General features: G+C 34.7%; 1 protein-coding gene across 2 annotated transcripts; it reads left to right on the top strand.

Moving 5' to 3' along the window:
- The first annotated feature begins 849 nt into the window (after nucleotides 1-849).
- On the top strand, nucleotides 850-16,210 carry rxrgb (retinoid X receptor, gamma b). Of its 2 annotated transcripts, none has more exons than XM_042746926.1 (10): nucleotides 850-1,390; nucleotides 9,900-10,132; nucleotides 11,684-11,828; nucleotides 11,936-12,115; nucleotides 13,208-13,368; nucleotides 13,516-13,645; nucleotides 14,400-14,532; nucleotides 14,659-14,750; nucleotides 15,454-15,559; nucleotides 15,684-16,210. In XM_042746926.1, the coding sequence occupies exons 1-10, from the start codon at nucleotides 1,321-1,323 to the stop codon at nucleotides 15,730-15,732; spliced, it is 1,299 nt and encodes a 432-aa protein (XP_042602860.1). In that variant the 5' UTR covers nucleotides 850-1,320; the 3' UTR covers nucleotides 15,733-16,210. The 2 variants fall into 2 exon arrangements, with proteins under 2 accessions (XP_042602860.1, XP_042602859.1); XM_042746925.1 differs by having other exon boundaries at nucleotides 973-1,390; nucleotides 15,655-16,210.
- The last annotated feature ends 1,171 nt before the right edge of the window (nucleotides 16,211-17,381 follow it).

A 17,381-nucleotide genomic window follows, 5' to 3' on the forward strand; every position in this document is an offset into this window, starting at 1 on the left:
ATGTATAGGACTTTTACTTTTTTTCCAGGACATTTCCTTTGAAAATGAAATTTAACCACCATGTCCTCAGCGGTCTATGGAGACTCCTATGTTCATTGGTGCTTCCCAGCACACAACACTTTTAATGGCTCTTTGGCGCTGACATTGTACCTCCAAAAGCTACAGCAAGAAAACTGAATATGCAGCAGCCATTACTCCAGTCTTCAGAACATTTATTTGATATAGAAATCTTTTGTAACAAAGACTTTACTGTCACTTCTAATCTCCTAGACCTTTGAAGGGTAATGTGGACATACTGAGGCTGAAGGCTTGTTATAGTTGACATAACAGTTTTTTAACGTTTATTGACACAGATTTTCTTAAAGGACACATGGTTAGGTTTATTAAAAGGATAAGTTATAAGAGAGATATCAGTGATGTTTTTGTTAGCAAAAGAAATGCATGAAGATAGAAAACCTAATACAGTTGTTTTGGTGATGAGGCTCTTAATATCTCTTCAGGCAGCTCCAATTGTGTCAGTTTTCTGTGTGATCGCATCTCTCATTTCATTCTGACTGATCCATGTGGGGCATTGCTTTTATAGGATGACATATTAAAGAGGCTTATTTAGATTCACCCTGAAGGCATTCTGTCATGAAGTCAGCTCTCTCTGCTGCTTGGCTGTCTTTTAATGAAACTGTAATGGCATCAGGATTGATATATTGTATATGTTTTTAATGCATCACTATATTGAAATATCTCAAAGCTTCTTTTTAATCTTTTCTGCACAATTAATTTGGCTCAAAATCCCCTTATACTGTGTGTGCATGTGTGAGAGAGCTGTTATTGCCATTGCACTGCTCTAATAGAAGCACTGATGTGTCCATTTTACTGTGATATTATGGTCAATTATAGAATGTTCTTGATAATCAGATGTACTGTAAATTTACAGTAATCTTAAATTCTGAATCTAAACAAATAGCTATTTTATGTTGAACCTCACACTCCCTCAAGCACACTTCATCCCTGGCTGTACAACAGGTGGCTCGTCTGGACTAATAGATTTAATAAAACTCAGAGCCTCTGTCCGGGCAGACCGCGGCCTGTGCAGAAGGAGTTTTATCAAAGCTTGGAGAGAGGCTGATCTTTGTGGCAGTAAACGGTTTCTGCTGGATTCAATCGTTGATAATCCGAGTAATCCCATAAACCAGTAGACTCCTCCCTGCGGATCTTCCTCCTACGGGCGTCCTGTTTCACTCATATCCCATCTGTTCCATCAGCGGAGTGAGTCTTTGTGCTCTGCTGTGCCTGGTGAGGTTTGGTCGAGTGGTGCTCGCAGTCATGTGGCATCCGGCGGTGTTGCCTCTTCACGGTCAGAGTCACGGAAGAGAGGGCGGTCACTACAGCCACTGTGAGTATCTGATAATAAGATACTCCTGTAATTCTTACTTCCTGTAAGTTCCCAGGAACAACATGGCTGGTGCATTGTAAGGGAAGATGAGACAAATGTGCTGTTGGAAAAAACTGGACAAAAAATTATATTTTACTGATTTAAAAATTGTACATGGATATGTGCATTTTATGTGCATATGCGCATTGTCATGAGTTAAAAACATGTTATATCATTTGTTATTTTTAAGCAAGGGAATACACAGCTCACATTCTTATCTGGAATTCGTGCTGGAATAGTTTTTACACTACCAAATGGAATTAGGAAAATTATTTTTAAACAGGTTTCCTGTTCTCTTGGTCTGCAATTGGTTTGACAAATGGATAGTCCCACCCCAAATGCATGCTGGAGACATGAGTATTTTAACATTAAAAAAATCTGCCAAATCTAACTTATAAAAATACTTTGAGTGGCATATCTAATAGTCAGGTTGATACAATCATTTTTTTCCACTTTTTTTTACAGTGCACATGGTGAAAGTTTGCTTGGCTTTGATTTATTTATTAAATTTTTTTACTGTGTATTTTGTTATACACTACAATATTTTTGAAAGTCTTATGTTCACCAACAATGCATTAATCATTTTTTAAAATCAAAAATACAGTAAAAATTTTTTTTGTAGAATATAGAATTTAAAATAGCAATTTTTTAATATCAAATTTAAAATCAAATTTATTCCTGTGGTGTTAACACTGAATTTTCAGCAGCCATTACTCCAGTCTTCAGTGTCACATAATAATTCAAAAATAATTTTAATGTTCTGTGTTTGTGCTTAAGAAATATTTTTATATTATTATTATTAGTGTTGAAAACAGTTAATATTAAACCTAAGATTTTTGTGGAATTTTTGATGAATAGTTATAAATGTTTTTACTGTTACTTTGAATCATTTTAGTGCATCCTTGCTTAATAAAAGATAAAAGTATTAATCTTTTTCCAAAAAATGTATATATGTTGATTTGACACTTTAGACACTTGCTTTGCATGTCAATTGTAGCTTGTGTGTAATTAATCTACCCTCTGATCTAAGCCGTTGGCAGTGAGAGTACTTGGCAAGGCTCTGTTCTCTAATGCTGTTCAGCTGTTATAGATCAGGGTAAGGTGGCACTGGAGAATTGCAGATATTTTAGGAAAGTCTGCTTGGATCAATCTATTTCAGTATATCCCTTTATATCTCACACACTCACGGTACTTCACCCCCTCACTTTTTTGCTTCTCTTCTGTTTCTCTCTGACAATAGTTCTGTTGAGGGATGTTTGTGTGTGTGGGTGTGTGTAAATACTTGGACTGACAAGGACAAACTCCCATTTGATCGCACAATAGAAAGCGGTGACGGAAGTTGTCGCCGCCAATTGACGGCTACTCTCTGTTATTCTTTCTCTTTCTGTTTCTATCTTTCTTTAAGACGTGTCAATGTTGACACCACAAATAAAACTTGCAGAATAATGACATAGTATTTGAGCTTGCATGGAAGTTTGCATGTGTGTCTCATTCTTCAAACTAATAAGATTACATGAATTTAGCTTAAGGTACATCTATGTGTCTTTAATATACCATAATATATGTTGTTTGGGAAATTACAGCTGAAACAAAAGTATGTGGACATGCCTTAACGGGTTCATCTAGGCCTCTTAATTCCAGTGATGACAAATCTTAAAGAGATAGTTTCGATTTCTGTCATCATTGACTCACCCTAATGTCTTTCTAAAGTTGTATAACTTTCTTTCTTCTGGAGATTAGAACAAAAAATAAACTGTATCTCACCATACTGTGAAAGTCAAAACAACACTGGACCACATTGACTTTCATTGTATGGACAAAAAAGAGAAGACTCTTTTGGGGATGAATTGGAACACTGACTCTGAGCTTGACCCTGTCATCAGTTCTTGACCTCATTGATGCTTGTGATTCCCTGTAGTTTCATTCCAAGGTATATAAACACCTTTCCAGAAAAATGGAAGCCGTTAGGGAGGACAAGTATTAATGCCTGGTTTTGTGATAAAGAAGCACATACGGGTGTGGTGTCTGGATGCTTTATTCATATGGTGTGTTTAATCTATATCATGCTTGCTTTTTCTTTGGGTAATTTCTGTGTAAGTTACTTGCAGGCTAGTGCATGTTGGCACGCAATATGGCGGCTGTCAACAGTAGCGATGGTATTTTTTGGACTTTGGAGCAAACTGCATTATTGTGTGTACTTGTGCTAATATAATATTTTGTTCCAGAAATTTGCTTTCATAAAGTACTGCCTATAGTGTTCATTTCACCTGGAAACTGTACATTTTTGGAGTTATGCAAAACTATAGGTAGTGGCATGTTTTTCCGGTGAGTCTGGGTTGTGATTGGCAGTAGGTTGGGGTTAAGTTCAGTATTAAGGAAAACATCTTTTGAGGGTCTTTGATCATTGCTGAGATTATCTGGATGGTTTTTCAACATTGTTCAATATATTTTATATAAACACTAGAGACAGAGCCTCCCTCGTCTTCATTTTTCATCCTAATCCTTCCTTTTACCAGTTCTCTTTGATTTCTTTTTACCTCCCTCTTTTGCTGAAGTTACTTAAGGCTATGTGTAGGGCTGACTATGTGATTTCTCACATGTCTTATGCTGTTAGATCCCATTTGTAACCTAACATCTAGTCTCCTTTGATAACACTTTTTTTGTGTGTGTAGGCTAGTTGTTGCCTTAAGGAACTTTAAAAAAGCTTTCTTTAACTTGTTAAATCAGTTTAAATGTTACCACATTTTAAGGTTTATCTGTTAAGAGGCCTCTAAAACAGAAAGGATCAATTGTCTTTTTTATGTTTTGATTGAGACAGCTGGTTTCAAATATCCCAAGACAGCTTGTTTTCTAGGAAGTTTATTTTGAAAGTTGAGACTGAGATGCATTCACATGTATTGGGGGTGGATGTTTGTGACTTTATCTGTTTGTACTTCTCTCTTGTCTCTCTCATGGATCCTCTGTTAAACCCTCAAGCTACAAACAAATTCAGTTTCAGGAATTTTGGAACAGAAATTGTTGTTGTCTTTGTTAATTTGCTTGACTGTTAAAGGGATACTCCACTCTAAAATGAAAATTTTGTCATTAATCACTTAACCCCATGTTGTTCCACACCCGTAAAAGCTCCGTTCATCTTCGGAACACAATTTAAGATATTTTGGATGAAAATCTGGAGGCCTGTCACTGTCCCATAGACTGCAAAGTAAATAACAGTGTCAAGGTCCATAAAAGCTATGAAAGTCGTCATCAGAATACTCCATCTGCCATCAGACGTGCAATCTGGGTTATATGAAGCGACGGGAACACACGCATCCTTGTGGCACGGATGATACAGAAGAGCATACGGTGATATGGAGAGACACAGAGGAGACTGTTGACAAAGGAGTTGTTGAATAAAGTCATTATTTTTCTTTTCTTTGCTTACAAAAAGTGGATCCCGTCGGATTTGTTATACAAATATTCATAATTTCCATAAAATTAAACAGCACAACTGTTTTCAACACTGATAATAGAAAGAAATGCTTCTTGAGTAATGGCTTCTGAAAATTCAGCTTCACCCTCACTGGAATAAATTACATTTTGAAATACATTCAAATCAAAATTTTAAATTGGAATAATATTTCACAATATTACTGTTTTCCCCTGCAAAGAAATGCAGATTAATAAGCATAAGAGACTTCTTTCAAAAACACAAAAAAATCTTAGACCAACCAATCAGCCAATACCAATACCAGCGAGTTAATCCAGTGAAAGACTGTTCATACCCATTAAAAACAATTAAAAACTTTAGTAGTCTTTTTGACCAATTTGCGTAAAGCATGAAGTCATTTGTTCATAAATCAGACTATTCTGCCGCATATTGTAAGTATATTTTTGCAGCCATTGAAGACAATGAATGGAGAGACATGTTGTCTTGACAGCATCCAGCTGCTGCTTTTGAATAGTTTCACACTCACTTAGGATTTAAAGTATTGAGAATCTGTTACTTATAAGTTCATTTTGATAAACAAGATGTCTGGCTGAACAGTTACTTCACAAACTCTTGTGCAATGTGCAGTGGAACAGTCCCTGCTGATCTCTGCTGATTGTTACATTGTGACATTAACGGGTCATCATATGTAAGATTTCACAAACATTACTCAGGTTTATCAAACAAGTTTATCCTCAGTGCTTCAGAATATCAGATATCATATGATCACGATATGATGTTTTGAAACTGATTAATGTTCTTTCATTTCCTGTGAAATTTGTTTCCAAATATCAGCTTATCAACCCAGTCAGCATTTTTCTGACTGTAATGTGTACAATATTGTCTGTCCTTATTTACTTTACTTTTTTGTGTGACTATAAAGCAATCATCAGCGTAAGTTATTTTAAATGAGTGATGCATGTGACAAAATGTGCTTGTTTTGAACACGATAATAGAGAGGTTACTACAGGACACACTCAGAGTTCATTGACTTCATGCCTAGATGTCTCTTTACTTAATACTCTATATTATTCTTTAGTTTTCACTTCACTCTTACTGACGTTATCCACATAAAGCAGCAGTTATAGACCTTTTTGCAACAGAACACACACATTCAAACCAAGTCCTGCAAAAAAATACTGTACATTTAATCAAGAAAGCACTCAATACTCAATACAAACATATCCCAGACCACCTGAGGCCTGCATGAGTCCAGCACATTTTCAGATCTGTCAGCGATTCTAGGGACACGAGCATGAACATAATGCATTATTACAGCAGTTCTGATAAGAAAAACATGAGCTTGTGTGTCTTATGTGTGTGTTTGTGTGTAGCATAATTAATGCTTATTCATTTAAAGCATGGTGAATGAGATGTTTAGGTAGTAAAGATAATATTGTTGCCAGCTACATGATTTAATTTAAGTGTGTGTAGGTTAATTATTCACATATAAATGACAGCATGTGCTGATAAACTAGTTTATGATACGGTTGATTAAGCAATGTTGGTAACTGAAGTGTGAGGTGTGTGTGTGTGTGTGTGTGTGCAGTCCTGGGCTTTGGAGGATTATGGACACATGGTGGTAATCAGGGTTGATTTAATGTCCTGCAGCTCTCTATGGCAGACTGGGATAGAGTGGGACAGTGTCCCATTTCTCCATCACTTCTACCCCCTTCCACCTTCTTGTGTCTGTTGCCCTCCCCACAACCCCCGTCTTCTTGACAGGTGGCTGAAAATATTTGTCAGTGATGAGAAGAGGGTATAGTGTCATTATTGATCAGATGTCAACTTCGTTTAGGACAGAATTAAGTGATTCAAGAGATTTTGTTTAAAATTGGGGGTTGGAACCTGTTGTCATAACCACCGTTTATTTCACGCAGGGGGTGTGTGTTTGTCTGTGTGGATCCAGCCAATAATATGCTGCTAAATCTCCAAACTTACTTTTGGGGATATCCTGTTATTTAGTATTATACAATAACCAGTAAAGTCCAGTTTAATGCAAGTTTTTGCATTTCGACTTTTTTTGGAATCACATTCAATATTGTTTTATTCTGAAAATGCTAAATGTTTCTTTTAGCAATAAGGCTTGCATTGTTTGTAGCTAAAATTAATGAATAATTCTAAAAAATAATATGTTATAATTAAAATAAAATCAATAAATGTATGTAATTGTAATTTTCTCTTATTGTTTTTCTCTATTTCATGTTTTGCACTTGTTGGGTCAGTGGAACAATATTAACAAACCATCAATTAATAAACAGTGACAGTTAAATATTTTAAATTACTGTATGCAAGACAAGAAATATTCAATAAATATGATAAAATATAGAATAAAATAAACTTTAAACTGTGATCTTTGCCTCTCTATATCATGTCCTTTCAGTCAACATGTTTTACAAGTTAGTGTGTGAGAGGCTTAATGAATTAGAGCCCTGCTGGAGACTCCACACCTCAGCTGACCAGTAATTAACAATTAAAAGATTTTAACTATCCCTCTCCAAATCCTGTTGTGTTCCAGCTCAAGGAACTGATGTCACAGGTCTTCTGTTCAATGAAACTATACACAGCTTTCTCTGTTTTTAGTGTACAGAGTATCTGTGAGGATCTTGATTACAGTTTGTTGTATCATGCTATGGTGGTTTATGTATGTGATTGTGCCCGCATTGACCTGTGCGATTTCGTGTGGTCTCCGCTGAACTTGATAGCATTCTACCAAAGGCTGCACTTTGCTCCCAGACAGCTGCACAAAGGTCATGGGCACTGCCGAGAGTCATTGTGAAATCCTGATGAATGTCTGGCACATGGACCGTCTCAGAAGAATAAGATTTGAAGTATCAGCTAAAGGTTGAAGCATCTAAACAAAGTTTTTTATAGACCTTATGAAATGTAAATCTGCAGAGATAGAGCTATAGTAACCTTGTTGTATATAGTGTGTCAGTTATACTTGATATACTTGTAGTCAACATAAAACTAAAACTTTGGAGTGAAAGGTTGAAAGCATATATTGTGGAGAAGCCTTTACGTCCTTCTCTACCTCACAAAAACATTGGTGTTGATTTGATCGTGAAAATAATTTTTTTTTTCACTGTCAAGTTCAGCTCTGTATAAAGATGCAGTACCAAAGCCATAAAAATTCTGTGTGACGGCCTTGTTTTCAGCCTTAGGGAGTCTGTATTAAGCATTGGACTTCTGTGGTCTGTTTTAAATGTAATGGATCAGGTGGCTCATTTAAGGATAGGCCGACATGCGGACCACAGTATGACCATGTTTCCGCCCTACCGAAGGCATCTTGGCCATCTGTCACAGAAATTCCCCCTTCTGCCCAGAGTCTGGGACACACATACATGCAACCATGCAGCTTGGAAGAATACAGCCATTGCAGAATCTTCTTTTATAACATACTACAGTTTTTAAGTGCTGAAATTGATGATTATGCCTACTTAATAAACACTAAATTGTGGATTTGGTCAATTTTAAGGAAAAGAAACAGCAAGATAGAGAATTATATCACAAAAGAAGCTAATTTCAGACACTTATAGTGTGTCTCCCTACAATAAGGTGCAAAACTGTAACTGGGTAAGTATGCATTAAAAAGGTGGTAATATTTACAATTTAGGTATTAATATTTACTTTTAAAGTACTAATATGTACCTTTAAGGTAATGATATGTATTTTTAGGGGTAAAGATGTACCGTAGGGTACTGCCCCAGTGACAGCCCTGTACCTTCTCACTTAGCAAGTTTATGAGGTTCATGCTACTATTTCCCATCATTCTCAGCATTAGAAGGATAAAATGTGTATGACTTGAATTACAGATAATGATTTAATGGTTTTGTCTTTGTTGTTTTATATTATGGTATAGTACTTTAATTTTTAGCTTGACAGCCATTTGGTTAAATACAAGACCTAAAAAACTATATTAATGCATTATTTTTCTGCTGATTGCTAGGGTCTTGATCACCCTGTCTGGGTTTATTTTGCAACAATACATTAGCAGTAGCTTATATTGAAATAACCTGTCAGAGATAAACAGTTACAGTCACCTTGTCAGAAGATCTGACCAAATCATTGATCAAGCTTTTTGTGTTGCACATCTCGATAAAAGCAACTGCTTGAAGCTGTGTTCATGTTAATTTAATCTTAGATTAATTTGATTTGATCTTCATCTTGATGAATGATGAAACAAGGTAACGGATTGCAACACTATCAGTATTGGCAAAAAGTTACAACCTTTGCCCTGTGTGTGTCCTTGTACTACGTTAGATAGCTTATGTGTGTTTGTGCCGGTACAAACTACTTTTACCATGTACTCTTATATAGCTCTCCATCAGCTGTGGACTGAATGGTTACAGCAGCAGGGCTTAATGGATTCTCTTAGTGAAGTGTCCTCTTACATTTATGTACTTAAACAGCATATTATTTCATTTTATGCCTTAATAACGGAGGTAATTGATGTTCTGCAAAGACACACGTTTCCACAGGTACTTAATGTTCCTTTGGGCACATACTTACCCTGTTCTCTGATGAAACATAGTATGCGTCATGATATATTTATAGAGACCTGTAACACTGACCTGTATGATTGTTTGCTTTATACATTACAAGTTAAAGATTTGCAATAATTACGATTTTCAGTTGTTTTTTAAAAAGTCTCTCAAAGTCTCTTATGCTCACCAAGGCTGCATATATTTGATAAAAAATACAAAACATTAATATTATGAAATATTATTACAGTTTAAGAAAACTGTTTTCTAATTTAATATATTTCAAAATGGAATTTATTCCTGTGATGCAAAGCTACATTTTCATTAGATATTATTCCAGTCTTTTTGATCCTTAAATGCAACCTTAATGAGCATAAAAGACTTTATTCAAAAGCATTAAATATCTGTTTTTTTAAGTGTGTCTATGATCAATGATGTCATCAGCAATCATTTTAGTGCTAAATTTTAATTGCTCCTGTCATGTCTAATATTAATCTCTCTTTTTGTCTCTTCACAGACACTAGTGCTCTTAATTCACCCCCCTCTCAACCACCACCCCTGAGCTCCATGGTGGGTCATCCGTCCGTCATCAGTTCGTCCCGCCCTCTGCAGTCGCCTGTGAACACTCTGGGCTCATCCATGAATGGCCTGGCCTCACCCTACTCAGTCATCTGCCCTTCTCTGGGTTCACCGTCCATTTCCTTGCCGTCTACTCCCAGTATGGGCTTTAACACCCTCAGCAGCCCACAGGTAAGATGCTTTCCGTAATTCTGTACTCTCTCAGACTGTCACCAACATGTTACTCTCTCTCATAAATTAAAATTTGCCCTATATGTACCATTTAGAGACAAGTGAGATACAAAGATGTACCTTTTAGCTTTTGTACTTTAAGGTGCTGATCCAGTGACAGCTTTGTACCTTTATTTTCTGAGAGTGTATGGATGCCCTCCTGTTAAAAGAGGTCAGCTTATGTGTGTCTGTGTGTGTGTCTCATTTCTCCCTGGAGGCCAGAGAAAGCCATTGAGTCAGACAAACATTACAGGCTTTTAGTCCAATGAAAGGACATCAATAACTATGAACTTACAGTACATGGGGCAAGTAAGTGAGTGTGTGTTATGAATCATGATAGACATACAGGGTCTAAATGTACTTGAAATTATATTGAATTTAAAAGAAAATGTGTAAAAAAAAAAAAAAAAAAGTGAAAATCTTGTAATGCTGGTAGCATGTGGAATTAATTGTGCATGGTGATTCTTATTCTGAAATCCTGTACATGGGTGTTTCTTTTTTGGATTTCAATCTTACCAAAGTAAAGGCAAAATTCCCTCAAAATAAAATTAAATAATTTGTATTCGACTTTCTAAAACAATTGGTGATCAAAGAGTGAAATGATCATATTTATTGTGTGAAAATGGGTTTTTACTTATTACAACAGAAGGTAAAGAAAAACCAAATAATATCATACAATTTTGTTGTATTATTTCCAACCAAGCTGTAATTTTGTCAAGTTATAAAAAAGTGAGAAAGTTTCATTTTGAAAAGTATTTAGAGTTCATAAGCTGTTCAATATTTCAAATGTCATTTCCCTTAGTATAATTTCTGTAAAAGAATGTCATCAAAACCATTATTTTAATTTCATTTATATTCTTGTTAACTATTACAGTATTTAATAATATTTTGATTTAGGTTTTTTTTTCAGTTTTAATTTTAAAGTATATTTTGATGCGCTTTTGTCATTTTATTAAATTTATTTATTTCTCTAAAACTTTGGTTTTATTTAAGTTTTTCATGTAATATTTGTACTATCAGCATTATTTTTCAGCTTTATTTCAATTACCAGGTTTTAACTTTTTTAATTTTAATTTTTTTAATTTTTCAAAAGAAGCAGCCATATACAAACACGTAATTCACTGAAAATAAGGCTCACTGAATCGACTTTCTTTCTTTATTCCTGTGGTATGGCCATGTACTGTCACCTACAGGCTGAATGCTGCAGTGCAGAAAACAACATGTGATGGAAAAATTGTGAATTCTCCCAGAGAGGGAGAGAGACACAAATCTCCCCTCCCCTTTGAAATGTTATGTCAGCGCTCTCACAGCTACTTGTGTAATGGCTTTGCAAGGGTGGCGTCTGTTTTTGTGTGTTTGTGAGTGTTTTCTTGGGTTTGTGTAGTTTGTGTGTGTGTCTGCTGTGCTGAAAGGACACAAACAGTCTGCTGCTGTATTGTGACATAAAGTCTATTCCTGATTACACTAAATAAGCTGTTTCTGTCTCTCCTCATTTCTCTTCCTGTCTCCCAGATGAACTGTTTAAATGTGAATAGCTCAGAAGACATCAAGCCTCCACCAGGATTGGCTCCGCTGAGTAACATGAGCAGCTATCAGTGCAGCAGCCCTGGATCCCTCTCCAAACACATCTGTGCCATTTGTGGGGACCGGTCTTCAGGTACAACAACACAGGGATTGTTTAGTTGTTGCATTTTCTTTTGGTTTGGAAGTTAATGCAAGACACATCTCTATCTCTTCTGAGGTTCAGTATGGTTGTGTTTGCAGGGAAGCACTATGGTGTTTACAGTTGTGAAGGTTGTAAAGGCTTCTTTAAGAGGACCATCAGAAAAGACCTGACCTACACGTGTCGAGACAGCAAAGAGTGCCTGATCGACAAACGCCAGCGGAACCGCTGCCAATATTGCCGCTATCAGAAGTGCCTGGCCACGGGCATGAAGCGGGAAGGTTTGTATTTGTGGGTTTTCTATCCATAAACCAATGATTTTTTGAATAGTTTTTAAATTGCTTATGTTTTTTTTTGGTTTTCGTTTTTTGTTTTGTTTCGGTTTGGTGTTTTGTTTTTTGACTTGCTTTGTTTTGTTTTGTTTTATTTTGTTTTGCTTTGGTGTTTTGTTTTGTTTCTGTTTGGTTTTTTGTTTTGTTTTGTGCTTTTTGCAGCCTTTGTGGCCAGAAGAGATTTTATTTTCAACACATATTAATATCATGCTTTAATATTATGCTAAATAACATAAATATTAGTATATATATTTGCATAAAATTCAAGGCATTAATGTTTGCCTACAAAACCACCACTGGCTCTGCACCCCTTCACCTAAATTCATTACTTCAGACTTATGTGCCCTCTAGAAGCTTGTGTTCTGCAAGTGAACATTGCTTTATTGTCCCATCCCAAAGAGGCACAAAATCACTCTCACAGACTTTTAAATGAAATGTTCCCTCCTGGTGGAATGACCTGCCCAACTCAATCCTTAGCCATCTTCAAGAATCGGCTAAAAACACATCTTTTCCATCTTTTTTTTTTTACCCTCTAACTCTAGCACTCTCTATTCTAATTCTAATTCTATTCTAAAAAAGAAAAAAAGTATCCCTTTTAGACTTACACTCTATTCATTTACAGCTTGTTTTCTTAAAAAAAAAACACTAGCTTTTCTAATCTTTTTGTATTCTATCTGTTTACTTTTTATTTATTATTATTAACAGAGAGTTGTTATAGCACTTATATATCATTGCTCTTTTGTTGATTTTGATTGCTTCCATTGTCCTCATTTGTAAGTCGCTTTGGATAAAAGCATCTGCTAAATTACTAAATGTAATGTATATTATATTTCTATATAATCTTACATTATATTGAATAAATTATTTTGTACATTTGTTTTCTTATAATGTCTAAAATAAAATATCAAATAAGTACAATATCTAATATAACAGATAAAAGTTATAAAAATGTGAGATTTCTTAAATCACTTTTAAATGTCATAATCATTAATTACAATGATTTATAATGTACTCATTTCCTTGCTCTGCTGGACCCCACAGCAGTCCAGGAAGAGAGGCAGCGTGGGAAGGAGAAAGGTGATAATGAGGTGGAATCAACAAGCAGTTTTAATGAAGACATGCCTGTGGATAAGATTCTGGATGCAGAACTTGCAGTAGAACCTAAGACTGAGACATACACCGAGAACAGTCCAGGCAACTCAGTAAGACAAAGACATTTATATTTATTCATATACAATTTGCACAGTACATACATATATGACTTTAGCTTTCTTTGAGAAGGTAACAACTCAAATACTCTCTCTCATTCTTTTTCTCTGTCCTTTTTTTCCTCTGGTCTCCTTCTCCAGACAAATGACCCCGTCACTAATATCTGCCATGCAGCTGACAAACAACTGTTTACTCTGGTGGAGTGGGCCAAGAGAATACCCCATTTCTCTGATCTGCCTCTGGATGATCAGGTCATTTTGCTTCGAGCAGGTATGTGACACTCATACACATGTATAAACATATAGATATAAATAAGTTGCTATTAACAAACAAGCACTCTATGACAACACTTTCAGGTTCTTCTGTCGCCCCTATAAGAGCTGTTTTAGATTAGCACTTCATTTAAATCGTGTCGTTTGAACTTTCCATCAAAGTTGCTAAATCAGGAAAAACTTGGGAATTGACACACAATATGATACATTTTAAAGAGCTATGTTCTTTAATGAACATACATAAAACTACCACCAATGTTGGTGTGTTAGTATTATGTACTATTGTTGTTTTTATTAGCATTTTAAATCAGCTTCTCATTTTCATTTTAGTTTTGAGTTTAAGTACCTAATTTGCTTCTGTCATTTTTTTATTATTTGTAAAAAATATTTCTATAAAACTTTTTATAATTTTTATTTCTGTTTTAGTACTTAAATTTTTTATTTCGGTTTATTATTTAAAAAGTATTTCAAGGTTACGTTTTTCATCTAATATCGACGTTTTATTTCATTTCAGCTTTATTTCAATTCAGTTTCGAAAATGCTTTTAGTAGTTTTGTCTAAAATAACTCCAGGTCAAAGGGTCAGACAGAACTGTGTTGGTTGTGTAAGTGGGAATGCTGCCCTCTGCTGGTCAAACACTTCACATGCATTCATGAAGTAGCCATCATAGTACATCACAAAGCCTTGCTAATGATGTTTTCTTCCTGCTATTCATGCCATTTATTTTCTTCATGTCATTTTTCTTCTTACAGGATGGAACGAGCTCCTCATCGCTTCATTCTCTCATCGCTCAATCACAGTTAAAGATGGCATCTTGCTGGGCACAGGCCTGCATGTCCACAGGAGCAGTGCTCACAGTGCAGGTGTCGGCTCCATTTTTAACAGGTGACTATTTCCACCTTTAACACCTCTGGATTAATAAACATTTTTTGTTTGTTTAGAGAATGATCATAAAATATGTAACTTTATTTTAATTACAACTAATGAAAGCTTTGTGTGTTTGTGTGGCAGGGTTTTGACTGAGCTGGTGTCTAAAATGAAGGATATGCAGATGGATAAGACAGAACTAGGCTGTCTTAGAGCCATCGTCCTCTTCAACCCTGGTGTGTCGCTCATTGCCATTTCTATACACTATACACTATACACTCTGCAGCATTGATAAACAAAGTTATTTAAAATTCTTCCATTATTTACATTACATTCCAACCCCCCCCCCCCCAAATTGTGAAGACCTTGACTGATTTTTATATTAAGCACATCTAATATTATATTATATTATATTATATTATATATATATATATATTATATATATATATTATATTATATTATATTAATTATATTATATTATATTATATTATATTATATTATATTATATTATATTTTAAGTTAGAGATAGTTTACCCCAAAGCTTTATATAATATAATATAATATAATATAATATAATATAATATAATGTTTTATTTTATAATAATGGTTAAAGAGATACTACGTTATACCCAAAAAATACAATTCTTTCATTATTGACCCAAAGCTTAATATAATATAATATAATATAATGTTTTACATTATAATAATAGAAAAAGAGATACTACATGTTTTACTCAAAAAATAAAATTCTGTCATTATTGACATTTTCTTTCTTTCATGAAACACAAAAAAAATACTGTATTTTTTTTAATGCCTTTATACACTGCTAAATGTAATTACAGTGAATGGGAACTTTAATAGATTAGATGTAAAGACATGTGTAAGATGTTTTGATAGACTGAGTATAGAGTTAATCATGCAGATTGTCTCTTCTCGTAGACGCCAAAGGCTTGTCGAACCCAGCGGAGGTAGAGGCACTGAGGGAGAAAGTTTACGCCTCACTGGAGACCTACACTAAACAGAAATACCCTGACCAGCCTGGCAGGTAAAGTCATGTACATGTTTGTTCAGTAAATACTGATCGTATCTGTTGCACATACTCAATTTCACCTGCTGTCTCCCTCCCTGCCTGCTTTACAGGTTTGCTAAACTTTTGTTGCGTCTTCCAGCCCTCCGATCCATCGGACTCAAGTGTTTGGAGCACCTATTTTTCTTTAAGCTGATTGGAGACACACCCATAGACACTTTCCTAATGGAGATGCTGGAAGCGCCCCATCAGATCACGTGACACAAGTTCCAACGCACCATTTTTTGTACATATTCTTATGTAACTAATATGACAACGAAATTGATTGAAGATATTGCAGTATGCTGCATATTTTATACCAAGCACAAATTATTATTCTTTTATAACAATATTATCAGGGGAACGAGAGGAGCAAGTCTCAAAATATACAGATGAAATAAATTTCACTGGTATGGTTTTGAGAAGAAATGTTTCTGTAAATAACTAATATCAGGTATTGTATGGTTTTGAGAAGAAATGTTTCTGTAAATAGCTAATATCAGGTATTCATTGTGGCAAGACAATGCAATAAAGAAATTATATTTTATTCAAGGAATGTTTATAATCACAAACAATAATTTCTAAAATGAAATTTAGAATTCTGTTCTAATAAATATTTAAATATTTAAATACTATGTCCTTTTTCTTTCTTTTTTTTTTTAATAAAAAAAAAAATGAATGAACATGTTGTTATTGTCTGCCCTTATTTTACTGGAGCATCTAACTTTTTCTCTGTATAACCAAAAGCCTTTAAAGAGCAGGCCATTGTTTGAGATGTGGTGTTGTCCAATTTTAAATATCTCAATCTCAAATAAATGAGATTTTATTAAAACACTGCATCATATGCCTTATCTGGTGCAGTGTGTCCCGTCCGCTAGATGGCGCCATTTTATGATTCAAATAATAATTGAACTTTAACGTGTGGCTTCTGCTGGCTTTCTCGTTTCCAGTGTGGAAAGGCTGTGATTGCTCTGAAGCTAAAACAAGTTTGAACTGTCATGTAGGAAAGTAGAGTATAAGATTTCTTGCCCGAACTTTTTATATCTTCAAATGTATATATGTATGCATATATGTATGTATATATATATATATATAATAAACTTAAAAAAAGCTAATTTTAAATCATATGAGCTTTATGTAATCTGTGTTCGTTGTAAGTTTAAGAACAGAACATATATGTGGTCGGTTCTGGTCATGACACTATAATATGAACTCCAAACAAATGTTTTAGGATTTTCTTCACTGGTTGTCTGTTTGGGTTGTATCACAGAGAACCAAATGATGAGCATCTAAAAGTCATATTCGTTTAGAAATTACCCTCTTTTTCAGTTTATTTTAATATGTTCATTTGACCTAGCAAAAACAGTAGCCAGAAAGTTATTGTTTAAGCTTTACGCCATATTTTGTCATGTACTACATTTCAGAACAGCTACTGTTATCCAGTATGCAGAAGAAATTGTGAAAAATGCAATACATATAAATATACAGTTAGCAGCATTGCACCCCATTGTGAATCTATGTTAAATGTATTTAATTCGTGTTTTTTTTTTTTTTATATACATGCACATTTCTATGGACCCCAAGCAGAATTAATGTAACATTTTTCAGGGCATGTTTGAACCGTCAAGTTTATCTATAATATATTGTATAATAACAATAATAATTGTAATCACTGTTTAATCAGGTTTTTTAGCAACTGAAATTGCCCTGGGGTCTCTTAAACCCAAACGGGGCATTATTGTTCAAAATGCATGGTTTATTTTTTATTTTGTCTTATTATTTTTTTAGAGTTCATCACAAG

This window comes from Cyprinus carpio, chromosome B20 (genome assembly GCF_018340385.1).
Source record: "Cyprinus carpio isolate SPL01 chromosome B20, ASM1834038v1, whole genome shotgun sequence".
NCBI classification, from domain to species: Eukaryota; Metazoa; Chordata; class Actinopteri; order Cypriniformes; family Cyprinidae; genus Cyprinus; species Cyprinus carpio.

Coding starts and splice junctions, on each gene's coding strand:
- rxrgb (XM_042746925.1), top strand. CDS start 1,321: ATGTGGCATCCGGCGGTGTTGCCTCTTCACGGTCAGAGTCACGGAAGA. Junction 11,829..11,935: donor TTGTGGGGACCGGTCTTCAG/GTACAACAACAC, acceptor TTGTGTTTGCAG/GGAAGCACTATGGTGTTTAC. Junction 13,646..14,399: donor GGTCATTTTGCTTCGAGCAG/GTATGTGACACT, acceptor TTCTTCTTACAG/GATGGAACGAGCTCCTCATC.